A 14,176-nucleotide genomic window follows, 5' to 3' on the forward strand; every position below is an offset into this window, starting at 1 on the left:
CTTAACAAATACTGGGTCAAAGAGCAAATAAAGGAAGAAATCAAAATGTTTCGAGAGTTCAATGAAAATGAAGACACAAGCTATCAAGATATTTGGGACACAGCTAAAGTAGTACTAAGAGGGAAGTTCATAGCCATACAAGCACACACTAGGAAAAAAAGAAAAAGAAAAAGCACAGATAAACAACCTGATTGCACATCCTAAAGACCTAGAAGAAGAAAACAAAGGAACTCTAAAGCAACCAGAAGGACAGAAATAACTAAAGTTAGGTCAGAAATAAATAACACTGACAATAAGAAAACCATACAAATAAATTGGATCATAAATGAAAGAGGAGATATCACAACAGACACTGCAGAAATTCAACATATCATGCAAGGCTTCTATGAACAACTATATGCCACCCAACTAGAGAACCTGAAAGAAATGAATGATTTCCTAGATAGCTACCAACTTCCAAAATTAAATAAAAAGGAACTAAATAATATGAGCAGGCCCATCACAGTTAATGAAATTGAAACAGTTATCAAAAACCTTCCCAAGAATAAAAGTCCTGGACCAGAAGGTTTTACAAATGAATTCTACAAAACCTTCAAAGAAAAACTAATACCTCTACTTTTAAAAGTCTTCCAGAAGATTGAAGACACTGGAATACTTCCTGCCAGCTTCTATGAAGCCAACATCACTCTGATACCAAAAGCAGACAGGGACACAATCAAAAAAGAAAACTACAGACCAATATCTCTGATGAACATAGATGCAAAAAAATTGAACAAAATTCTAGCCAACCGGATACAGCAGTATATTAAAAAGATTGTCTATCAAGATTAGAAAAGAAAACACAAGTCGAACCTGAAATGGAATTGGAGTATTACACCAAAGTAAAAGACTCTGGGGTGGGTGGGTGGGTGGGGAGAATACAGGTCCATGAAAGATGATGAATGACATAGTGGGGGTTGTATTGTTAAATGGGAATCTGGGGAATGTTATGCATGTACAAACTATTGTATTTACTGTTGAATGTAAAACATTAGTTCCCCAATAAAGAAATAAATTATTAAAAAAAAAAGATTGTCTATCATGACCAAGTGGGGTTTATCCCAGAGATGCAAGGTTGATTTAATAAACCTAAATCAATCAACGTGATTCACCACATCAATAAAAGCAAGACCAAAAACCACATGGTCATATCAATAGATGCAAAGCCTTTGACAAAATATAACATCCCTTTATGATCAAAACACTACAAAAAATGGGAAGAGATGGAAAATTCCTCAAGACAGTGGAGTCTATATATAGCAAACCTACAGCCAACATCATACTCAATGGAGAAAAACTGGAAGCATTTCCCCCCTCAGATCAGGTACTAGACAGGGCTGCCCACTATCACCATTACTATTCAACATAGTGTTGGAAGTTCTTGCCATAGCAATCAGGCAGGAGCAAGGAATTAAAGGCATACAGACTGGAAGAGAAGAAGTCAAACTCTCCCTATTTGCAGATGGCATGATAATATACATAGAAAAACCTAAGGAATCCAGCAAGAAGCTTTTGGAAATCATCAGGCAATACAGTAAGGTGTCAGGCTACAAAATTAACATACAAAAGTCAACGGAATTCCTCTTTCTATAGCAACAAAAACAATAAAATATCTAGGAATAAACCTAACCAAAGAAGTGACAGACTTGGGAGCCAGGCTGGTTAAGCACACAGGACGCAAAGCACAAGGACTGGCTGAAGGATCCCAGTTTGAGGCCCTGGCTCCCCACCTGCAGGGCAGTCGCTTCACAGGCAGTGAAGCAGGTCTGCAGGTGTCTATCTTTCTCTCCCCCCTCTGTCTTCCCCATCTCTCTCCATTTCTCTCTGTCCTACCCAACAACAATGACGTCAATAACAACAACAAAAACAAGGGCAACAAAAGGAAATAAATAAATAAATATAAAAAAAAAAAAAGAAATGGAAAGACTTGTATACTGAAAATGATGAGTCACTACTCAAGGAAACTGAAAAAGACACAAAGATATTCCATGTTTCTTGGCTGGGAGAATTAACATTATTAAAATGAATATACTACCCAGCACAATATACAAATTTAATGCTATCTCCATCAAGATCCCAACCACATTTTTTAGGAGAATAGAACAAATGCTACAAATGCTTATCTGGAACCAGAAAAGTGTTGTATGCTTCACAATGGTTTGGTCTCGCTCTCCCCCCGCCAGGAGAATTGGTTTTGCCCTTGCTAGTTTCGCGCCTCTCTTTCTCCCCGCCCCCTATTCTATGTAGTTCCAGAGTTCTGGTGTGGCCGCGGGAAGAGAAGGATGCAGGACAGATCTGTGTGGTGATTAGTTTGGTTTAGTTTATGAATCGTTGTTCGTGAATAAAGAAATACAGCTTCCCGGCCCAGCCGTGTGTCCGCGAGTCTCTCTCTACCGCCGCGAAGCTAGCCCGGCCTGCTGGAGCCCCCGAACTCTAACAGCACAGGACCCACTCAAGGATCCTGGTTTGAGCCCCTGGCTCCCCACTTGAAGAGGGGGATAAAAGCGGTGAAGCAGGTCTTCAGGTGTCTTTCTCTTTCTCTCTCCCTCTCCGCAGGTGTCCAACAACAGATGAATGGCTGAGCAAATTGTGGTATATATACACAATGGAATACTACTCAGTTATTAAAAATGGTGATTTCACCATTTTCAGTCCATCTTGGATGGAGTTTGGAAAAATTATGTTAAGTGAACTAAGTCAGAAACAGAAGGATGAATATGGGATGATCTCACTCTCAGGCAGAGGTTGAAAAACAAGATCAGAAGAGAAAACAAGTAGAAACTGAACTGGAATTGGCGTATTGCATCAAAGTAAAAAACTCTGGGGTGGGTAGGGGTAGAATACAGGTCCAAAAAGGATGACAGAGGATCTAATGGGGCCCCCTCTCTTGTATTGTTATATGGAAAACTAAGAAATGTTGTGCATGTACAAACTATTGTATTTACTGTTGAATGTAAGACATTAATTTTCCAATAAAGAAATTAAAAAAAAAAAAAAAAAGCTTCCAATGGAGGGAATGGGATAAGGAACTCTGGTGGTGGGAATTGTATGGAAGTGTACCCCTCTTATCATATGGTCTTGTCAATCATTATTAAATCAATAAAAAAATGGGCTATAATACATATAGTTAAGTAGACACCTATAAAAATAATAGTAAACTCTATCTGTGGCCTTTCAAGAACCATAGCAGTTTCCAATGGAAGGAATGGGGACACAGAACTGTCATGATGAAAATGGTGTCTAATTGTATCCCTGTTACCTTGTAATTTTGTAAATCAATGTTAAATCATTAATAAAAAGATAAAAAATAGTTAAAAGAGGAGAAAAGAAAAGAAATGGAAAGAAAAGAGAAGGAGAGAAAAGAAAAGAAAAAAAAAAAGCCCAGGAGCAGGTCAGGAAATACCTGCAAGTTGTATTAAGTAAGGAGCACAAACTTGTGGGATGGGTGGTGGAGCACCGGGTTAAGTGTATTTTTTCAGATGCTCTATGTCTGCACTTTAAAATTGAGAGACCAAGTGTGTAACACTGAGCACTTAGAATGTGGCTCAGCTAAACTGAGATGTGCTCCAAGTACAAAACACACTCCTAACTGCAAAGACTGACTATGAAAAAGACTGGGAGGTACCTCCATGGAATATTTCTTTCAGTTGAAATCAGTCAATTGAAAATATCCTTTCTCAGGGTTGGTTGATGACACACTTGGTTGCACACACATTACAATGTGCAAGGACCAGGGTTTAAGTCCCCATCACCACCCGCAGGAGGGAAGCCTCATAAGTCCTGAAGCAGTGATGAAAGTCTCTCTGTCTCCCTCTCTATTGCCTCCTTCCCTCTGAATTTCTGTCTCTATACAATAAATGAGTAAATGAATAAGTGGATATATGAATAAATAAAATGAAAACATGACTTAAAAATAAATATTAAAGGAGCTGGGTGGTCGTGCAGTGGATTAAGCATACATGGCGCAAAGCTCAAGAACTAACATAAGAATCCTGTTTCCAGCCCCTGGCTCCCCACCTGCCGAGGAGACACTTCACAAGCAGTGAAGCAGGTCTGTAGGCATCTATCTTTCTCTCCTTTTCTGTCTTCCCCACCCCTCTCGATTTCTCTCTGACCTATCCGATAGCAACAATAACAAGAGCAAGGGCAACAAAAATGGGGAAAATGGCCTCCAGGAGCAGTGGATTCATAGTGCAGGCACTGGATAACCCCAGAGGCAAAAAATACATATATTAAAAATAATTTATTTATATAAAAAGAAATAAATATACTTTGGATGTTAATTGAACAATATATTAAAAGCAACCAACATTCTATTTTTTGTGATTTGGTCATGTGAAATTTTAAACTACACACAGGGCTAGCGTTGAGGCTGCACTGTATTTCAGTTGTTATCAGTTAATCATATTATTTTGGGTTTTTTTTTCTTTTTTGCCTCCAGAGTTATTGCTGCACCACGAATCCACTGCTTCTGGAGGCTATTTTTTCCCTTTTGTTGCCCTTGTTGTTTATCATTGTTATTATTATTGCTGTTGTTATTGCTGTCATTGTTGTTGGATAGGACAGAGAAAAATCGAGACAGGAGGGGAGATAGAGGGGGCGAGAGAAAGATAGACACCTGCAGACCTGCTTCACTGCTTGTGAAGCAAGGTGGGGAGCCAGGGGCTCGAACCAGGATCCTTACACTGGTCCTTGCACTTTGCACCATGTGGCTTAACCCGCTGCGCTATTGCTGGCCCCCTGTTAATTATATTGTATGTAAAGTCATTAAGTAAAATGACTACTTTAACATTTACATTGAACTGAAAATTGTTGGGTCATGTAGCATTTAGTTTCTCTCTGGTGCATGCTGAAAAGATGACTATTTATTTATTTATTTATTTATCTATCTACTGGATGGAGACAGCCAGAAATCCAAAGGGAAGGGGGTGAAAGAGAGGGAGAGAGACACCTGCAACACTCCTTCACCATTCTCAAAGCTTTCCCCCTGCAGGTGGGGGCCAGGGGCTCAAACCTGGGCCCTTGCACACTGTAACATGTGTGCTGAACCAGATGAGCCACCACCCAGCCCCCTGAAGATGATTTTAAAGTGACAGTGTGATAATGACAGCTTACTAGACTGTATAGAAAAGAAATGACCCAGATTTCTGGGTAAGGTCTTAAATCATTAAAATGGTTTCATCAGGTGGTACCCAGACTCTTTATTATTCCTGAGGAAAGCGTTACTTTAAGAAAGAAGCATTCTATATGCCTAGAGCTGATTCATTTGCTACCAAGGAAAGCACAGCTGTCTTAGGTGAAAGGAAGCAAAATCAGTACTTTTTATAAGCTACAATGGCAGACTTCAAAGTATGGCAGAAATCTCATATTATAAACACTAGCACCATCTAGAAACAGTTCATGGTTCATCTGGAAACTTGGAGAATGTGGGGGCAAAATTAGGGGAACAAAATTACAAATGAGATAACAGGACATAAAGACTCAGAGAACACAGAAGTTATTATTATTATTATTATTACTATTATTACTACACCAATGTTAGGTCACTCTTTTTTTTTTCTTTTTTATTTAAGAAAGGATTAATTTTAAAAAAACCACAAGGTAGGAGGGAAACAACTCCACACAATTCCCACCACCCAATCTCCATAACCCACCCCCTCCCCTGATAGCTTTCCCACTCTCTAGCCCTCTGGGAGCATGGACCCAGGGTCATTGTGGGTTGCAGAAGGTAGAAGGTCTGGCTTCTGTAATTGCTTCCCTGCTGAACATGGGTGTTGACTGGTCGGTCCATACTCCCAGTCTGCCTCTCTCTTTCCCTAGTAGGGTGGGTCTCTGGGGAAGCGGAGCTCCAGGACACATTGGTAGGGTCTTCAGTCCAGGGAAGCCTGGCCGGCATCCTGAGCTACTTATATATACCGGATGTAGTACAATGACAATAAATTGGGGTTTTGGAGGCCTATTATTTCCTACAGATTGAAACATTTCTCAAGCCCAAGTCTGCTGGCACAGAACAATCCAAGGTTAAAACTATACAGTGCTCTCAATCAAGTCACTCCAGACTATAGTAACAACGAAAGAAATGAAGTCCAGATTACTTGAGAACGGGGCTTTAGACACAAATCTGAGAGTAACATGTGAAAGCACATCACTTACTCATGTCAAATACCTCAGTATCTACTGAACACATGACAGTGCACTAAGATTTGAAAATACAATGGTGACAAGTTATAATATGTGACCATTACAGTTTATTCTGACAGTTTCATACAACAATGGGAAATAGGATTGCTGTCACTATATCATCACTCGTTTCTCATGGTTCAAGTCAAGACATTTCCCTCTTCCTATTTGTCTCTCAGAGTAGGTGTAGGCTAGGAGCGAAACAGGAAAGAGAGCCACACAGAGCACACTTAGTTAATTTTTATATATCTCCCCCTGTAAAACTTTAAACTCCTTAAAACAGCAACAAACAAACAAACGCCACTGAAACCTAGTCACTTCCCCAAGTTTAGCGACTAACCCAGTGTCTGGCACCCTATCTTAGAAGTAGGGCAAACTAAACTGTAACTACTACACCACTGATTTTCCTTCCTTCCTTCCTCCTTTCCTCCCTCCTACACCTCATATATTTGTTGTTGTTGCCACCAGGACTCTGTGCCAACACTATGAACCTCCCACTCCAGGCAGCCATCTTTCCTCTTTCTTTCTTGCATTCTTCCCCCACCCCTTTTCTATTTTACTTGATAAGACACAGAGAAATGGAGAGGGGAGGAAGATACAGTGGGGGAGAGAAAGACGCCTGCAGACCTGCTTCATCATTTGTGAAGTATTCCCCCACACCCCACCCCCTGCAGGTTGGGAGTGGAGACAAACAATGCTCCAACCTAGGTCCTTGTTTGTGAGAATGTGTGTGCTCCATAGGATGCACCACTGCCTGGCCCAGCCACTCATTTTTCTATTATCAACCACTATCAAGACATCACTCATATAGTATAAAATGTAACTGCAATACAAGGCAAAAAAAAAAAAAAAAAAAGGTCTAATCTCTCAGTGATTTCATTTTGCAAAATCCAATCTTTACAAATATGAGATGCCAGTGTTCAAAAGCTATGAATGGGGCCTGGTGACAGCTTACCCAGTGCAGTGCACACTGTACCCTGTCCAAGGAGCCAGATTTGAAGCCCTGGCCACCACATGGGAACACCTAAACAGAAGAAGCTTCACCACTTCACCAGTGGTATAATATTGCTGTAGTATCTTTCCTTCTCTTTCTATTTAAAAAAAAAAAAAAGGAGTGTGCTGGAAGTGGTGGAGTTATGCAGCAAGAACTGTGATGATAAAACAAAAATTAAAGGCTATGATGCAATACACATACTCCTTATCATGCACTTCCATACACTGATTCCCTCTTTCCACTAATAGTAGACCTCCTACCTCCTTCACCCTCTAACCCTGTCAGAGCCATTACCATGACTTTGTTGTAAAGAAGACCACATAATTTGCATCATTTTGCAATTAGCCTGCCCTTACATTTATGGGGCCTTTCCACACTTATAAACTTCAAGGTAGCAGGACACGAAGGACTCTGGAGGTAACCAATATTTAAATTCTAGTTCAGAATTTCAACTCTGCTATTTACTACCCATGATAGTGGTAGTTACCCATCTTGGTCTCAGTATTCCCATGGGTAAAGTGAAGATCAGGGGGCCAGGAGGTGGTGCACCTGGTTGAGTATACATGTTACAATACACAAGGACCTGAGTTCAAGCCCCTGGTCCCTACCTGCAGGGAGGAAGCTACACAAGCAGTTAAGTAGTGCTACAGGTGTCTCTGCCCCACTTTATCTTTCCCTTCCCTCTCAATTTCTGTCTGTATCCAAAAAATTAAAAAATAAGGGGGCCAGGTAGTGATATATCCAGTTAAGCGCACATAGTACTAAATGCAAGGACCCATGCAAGGATCTGGGTTTGAGCCTCCAAAAACAGCATGATGACAATGCAAAAAGACTAAAACCTGAACCCACAAGAACCCTAGTTCAAGTCCCAGGTTTTTTTTCTTCCCCACCTCTCCTGTGCACCCCCAGACCTCACAAAGTCCCTTAGCCTCTGTCCCAGTTCTACCTTCAGCCAGAGCTAAGCAGTGCTCTGGAAAAAAAAAAAAAAAAAGACAAACGTAAAGAAAAGAGCTTTGATCTGAATGAACATTGCTACTGGTTATTTTTGTTTTGTTTTGCCTTCAGGGTTATTGCTGGAGCTCAGTGCCTGCACTACAAATCCACTGCCCCTGGAGGCCATTTTTCACCTTTTGTTGCCTTTTTTGTTTATCGTTATTGTTACTATTACTGTTATTGCCGTCATTGTTGTTGGATAGGACACAGAGAAATCAAGAGAGGACGGGAAGACAGAGATGAGGAGAGAACCTGCAGACTTGCTTCACCGCTCGTGAAGCAACCTCCCTGCAGGTAGGGAGCCAGGGGCTTGAAACGGGATCCTTATGCTGGTCCCCGCCTTTGTGCCATGTGCGCTTCACCCACTGTGCTACCTCCCCAGCCCCAACTGCTACTGATTTTATTGTCAGTTCTCTATCTCGTCACTTTGGTCTTTCTTTTTTCGTTTTTTTGAATATACGATTCATTAATTTTTCTTTCATTGTAATATACATACTTATGAGTATTAAAATTCAGCCCTGGAGCACACCTGGATGAGCACACACATTATAGTATACAAGGACCCGGGTTCAAGCCCCCAGTCCTTACCTGCAGGAGAGGAGTCACACAGGTGGTGAAGCAGAGCTGCAGATGTGTCTCTGTCTCTCCCCCTCCCCCTTCCTTCTCAATTTCTCTGTCTTCTCTCCAGTTCCAGCTATGTTGTAGCAAAAAATAGCTGAGTAATATATATGCCACAATTTTTTTAGATTCAGTCATTTTTAAAATCAAGCATTATGCTTGATTTTAATCTTCTAAGATATGCCAACATAAAAAATCAAGGACCTTGGGGTCAGTCAGTGGTGCATCTGGTAGAGCACACAAGTTATAATGTGCAAGAACCCAAGGTGTCTCTCATTCTCTCTCCCTCTCTATCTCCCCTTCCCTTCTCAATCCCTTCCTGTCTCTATCCTAAACAAATAAAACAAAATGTTTTTTTTAAAAAAAAAAGATAAAACATAAATCAAAGATCATGAACTTCCAATGTCTCCTAATACTATGAATGGTCTTAAAGTATGGTCACTGTATTTAACCCTCTCCAAAGTAAAAACTCTTTCTTCTATAACAGACCAGAACACTACCCTGCATTTTTTTCTTTTGCCGCCAGGGTTATTGCTGGGGATCAGGATGAATCCACTGCTCTTGGAGGCTATTTTTTTCTTTTTGTTGCCCTTGTTGTTTTATTGTTTTGGTCATTATTATTGTTATTGATGTCATTGTTGTTGTATAGGACAGACAGAAATGGAGAGAGATGGGGAAAACAGAGAGGGGGAGGGAAAGACAGACACCTGCCAGGGGTTCAATCCAGGATCCTTAGGCCAGCCTTTGTGCTTCACGAAATGTGCACTTAACCCACTGTGCTACCGCCCAACCCCCTACCCTGCAAGTTTTTACTGGGGTTCCATACCTGTTTGTATGTGGTGCAAGAATCAAACTCCGGTTCTCACACACAGAAGGCATTCACTGTACTACTGAACAGCCTAACTGCCCCATTCCAAAAGTCTTCATTTAATGTGCCACTGAAGTTTCTGTTGTAATGAATCATAATTTTACCATGAAATTTAAAGATGTATTTATTTCATGGGAAAGAAGTAGCAAGAGAAAGAGACAGAGAGAGGGAAGAGTGTTGCCCCAGCATCTGTAACACTAAGGACATTTCACAAAAATGAAAAAGTACGGGAGTCGGGCGTAGCGCATCAGATTAAGCACACATGGCACAAAGCGCCCAGCTCCCCACCTGTAAGGGGAGTCGCTTCACAGGCGGTGAAGCAGGTCTGCAGGTGTCTCTCCCCCTCTCTGTGTTCCCCTCCTCTCTGTTTCTCTCTGTCCTATCTAACAACGATGACATCAACAACAACAACAATAATAACTACAACAACAATGAAAAACAGCAAGGGCAACAAAAAGGGAAAATAAATAGATATTTAAAAAAATTAAAAAAAAAAGAAATGAAAATGAAAAAATACAAGCTAAAGCATAAATATGGTAAGTATCCAACTAAGACCTAAACAAAAGTTTCAAACTGAAGAAATGAAGGCTAGATAAATAGGATTATTTATCTAGCCTAGTGGATTATAGGAGGCCTCAGCCACCTTGCAATTAGATACAAATTATAAGAGAACTAGAGCAGTATATTGCTACAGGCTCTTAAATTCTACATGTCCTTGAAAGAGTAGCCGGGTAACAATGTATAACACAGTGAATGAGTGAGAAAGGTGAGAAGAAATTCTGTCCAATTCAAATGTGTACATGCCAGCTCAATAAAGTATCTGACCTAACTGAACCAGGGAGATGAGACTGAGTCCACTGTGTCACCCTGGAGAGCAACATGCAGTTTTCTTAAACTGCTTTAGAACTATTGCACTAATTTTTTTAAATTGCCACCAGGTTTATTACTGAGGATCTGAAGATCAGTGCCAGCACTACAAATCCACTGCTCCTGGCAGCCATTTTTTTCATTTTTTGTTGTTATTGTTGGCAGTGTTGCTGCTGCTGCTGTTGTTGGACAGGATGGAGAGAAATTGAGAGAGGAGGGAAAGATAGAGAGGGGGCTAGAAAGACAGACACCTGCAGAACTGCTTCACTGCTTGTGAAGCAACCCCCGGCAGGTGGGGAGCTGGGGCTTGAACCAGGATCCTTGCACTAGTCCCTGCCCTTCAAACTATGTGCACTTAACCCCATGCGCCATCACCCAGCACCCAGAACTATTTACCAAAAGGTAGTAAAAACACAGTTTGGAAACAGCTATTGTGCAAACAACATGCCTTAACATTAATGTCATGTTTTTTATTCATACACATATTAAGAACTAGGCATTGGCCATCCATACAGTGAAATTCCATAATCCACATTAAACTTACAAAGAGGGATCCCAAATTTCTTTCTAATTAAACAAACTCCTTTAAGAGAGGAGACAGCTGAGGAAAAAGAAATCTCCAGTCTGTGAAAACCAGATGACTTACCAGTAACTTGAGTTATCCTATTGGGTCTTTTCCCTCACAGATCCACCTGTTCCCTTCTGTGCAGCATGAGACTCTTCCTGATGGGTGTCCACTGGAACTGAGGGGCATGCAGTACAGACGCATATGTAAGAAAGCTGGGGGAGGGGGTTTGGGAGGTGCTAAAGACATGCTTCGGTGCACTTGCTTACCTTCCTGAAATTGGACATTTCAACGGTTCCTTGGTCCTCGAGGCATTCACAAAAACTTCAAAGAATGTGGATCTGTGGAGATTACCCAATAGGAGAACTCCAGTTACTGGTAAGTGATCCAGCTTTTTCTTCTCTATCAGAATAAGAAGATGATTTGATTTTATTTGAGATAATTAATAAAGGGAGAACTACAGGGGAAAGGTTGTCAATTCATTAAATAACTAAGTATGTATATGCCCCCGAGGAAGCATGGAAACAATGTGCAAATGACCAAGTCCATAGAAATCCCTGGCATCAGAAACATAAGGGAAAATTAATTTGAATAATTTCATATAAAAAATTCTACTATGTAGAAAATAAAATTTTAAAAGGTCTGTTATCTTTAAAGTCTGAGGCTCAAAGATCCCAGGTTTACTCCCTAGCACTACCATAAACCAGAGGTGAGCAGTTCTCTGGTCAGTTAAACATAAGGGGGGTTTATTACCACAGTGGCAATGTTGATCCTATGGTTAGTATTTCCTCTCTCTCTTTCTCTCTCCCCCTTCTTAATAAATAAATAACTTGCTAGTGCAAATTTGCCTAATATCAAGACAGCAAAAATTGTATTTATCTGTGAAATAAAGATAGAACAGAATCTAGCTCACAAGGCAGTTAAAAGGACAGTAAGGAAAGGAAGAGAAGGCAGGACCATAGGAAAAAATGGGCAAATATATACAGAAATATAGGCAGATAGTTATAGTAATAATAAACCCACCTCTGTGACCTTGGGAAAACTGCTACAGTTTCTACTGGAGAGACTGGGGATGCAGAACTCTGGTAGTAAGAGTGGTGTGGAATTATACCCGTTATCCCATAATTTTGTAAATCAATATTGATCACTGTTATAAAAATGAAAGAAAGAAAGAAAGAAAGAAAGAAAGAAAGAAAGAAAGAAAGAAAGAAAACAATAAGGAAGCCCAGGAAGTAGCACAGGGCCACAATTCTGGTCTTAGAAGCAAGAGGTCCTGAGTTCAGTCGTCAGCATTACATATGCCAGAGTGAAACCCTGCTTCATACTTTCTCTCCTCTCTTTTCTCTGTATCCCACTCTTAAAATAAATCTTTCATTAAAAAAAAGGAGAGTAATTTAATTGAACTGAACTACTTTGAAACAATGCCTAAATCCAACAATTCCATCTAGAAACTGAATTATTCTCAAACAACCTTTTATATCTCCCGTGGGTTGCAGTCTAAGAACTTAAAACAAGAAGGAAGAGAAGGAGGAGAAAGAAGAGCAAAAGGAGGGGGAGGAAGCAGCAGCAGCAGCTATAGTGAGGCTCTAAATGCTCAGAAAATTATTAGCTCTGGTGCTATTGCACTCTTACCTTAATACTAGAGTCTTCAGAATGCAAGATAAACAGAATAATTAGGAATACCACCACAGCATGAAAGTTAAAAGAAATGCAAGCATTGAAGTTGAATTATAATCATCATATGCTTTCATCATTTTTGAATACACGTAATCTAGAAATATTCAGTAGTTAGTAAGTACAATACTATTACTGCATAATATAACACCACACAAACTAGATCTGCTAACACTACTAAAGCAGCAGCTATTTCTCTAAAATTTACTTTAGTAAAGAAAGCAACTCAAACTTTAAAAGCTATCAGAGCCCAGAGGTGACTCAGAGGATATAGCAGGTGCCATACCAAATCTCAGGTCCTAGGTTTAATTCCTAGCACCATAGAGGGTGCCAAGAACAGCACCAACAGACCAGTGGAATCCACAGGTAAGTGGAACAGTGCTGTGGTATATCTTCCTCTCTATTTCTACCATAGACCCCCTTCCTCCTTCCCACCCTAAAAATAAATAATAAAAATTGATCTAGGACACATCTCAGTTACACCGCACATTCATCATTCATGAGAACTTGAATTCATTCCTTGACACTGCAAAAGCAGAAAGTTAAGCTTTAAAGCTGACAGAAACATTTACACAAATTGTTTTCCACAGTTCATGACTTAATTTTTTGGGCAACTGTCTTATGACTCTGAGGCCCTCTGCATTGTTAATTCCACTACTCCTAGGCTGACTTTTTTTTTTCTTTCTTTAATACTTTTTTTTTTCTTCAGACAGACAGAAAAAGAGGTGGGAAGGACACCACAGCACCTCTCCACCATCCCTGGAGCTATCCTGGTCCTCCTCACTGTGCTCCCATGTGTAAACAGGGCCATGAACCCTGGGCTCCACACATTAAGGCATCATACACTTTACCAGGTAAGTTATCTTATTGCACCAGATAATATTTTTATTATGATAAAATACATATACAACATATTAACGATACTATGGGGGAGGGGAAGAACACTATGGTGTTTTTGTTGACAAATTCTACAATGAAAATATCAGAAAAAACAGCACATATTCATTTTTCTCACTGACATTTAACAGTAGAAATACCAGTTCGCAAAGTGTTTGGAAAAGCTGGAAGGGGAGGAAGCTGGTAGATCAACTCTAATTCCCTGGAGTCACTGCTCTGGACAGAACTCCTATGTACATAGTTTGTATTTCTCTCTCCAGTGTGAGTGAACAAATTCTGTGCCAACAAAGCTTTACATGCAAAGGACAATATGGTGGGCAGTCTCTAGCATGGTCTGCAGTGTCCGAACCTCTTGGATCCTGCCTTCCAGAATCTCTCCCCTGAGGATAAGCTGGATTTACTGACTCATTTAAAGAACAGAATTTGGCAGGAGTAATGGGATGTCACTCCCAAAATACCAAGACTAGTTCCCTGCCATGCT

The 14,176-nt window shown here is 40.3% G+C and overlaps 1 protein-coding gene across 8 annotated transcripts in view; it reads right to left on the reverse strand.

Annotated features, from left to right (window-relative positions):
* YAF2 (YY1 associated factor 2) overlaps nt 1-14,176 on the reverse strand; it is a 96,438-nt gene that overhangs the window by 48,737 nt on the left and 33,525 nt on the right. For 2 of the 8 annotated variants that reach the window (XM_007531149.3, XM_060191560.1), the window contains one exon: nt 11,394-11,465. The exons of 5 other annotated variants lie outside the window; for them this stretch is intronic. In XM_007531149.3, coding sequence (XP_007531211.1) covers nt 11,394-11,465 — 72 coding nt within the window. Of the gene's footprint in view, nt 1-11,393; nt 11,527-14,176 lie in introns of all 8 variants that reach the window. One more of the 8 variants, XM_060191563.1, reaches the window with a different exon arrangement.

This window comes from Erinaceus europaeus, chromosome 5 (genome assembly GCF_950295315.1).
Source record: "Erinaceus europaeus chromosome 5, mEriEur2.1, whole genome shotgun sequence".
Lineage (NCBI taxonomy): Eukaryota > Metazoa > Chordata > Mammalia > Eulipotyphla > Erinaceidae > Erinaceus > Erinaceus europaeus.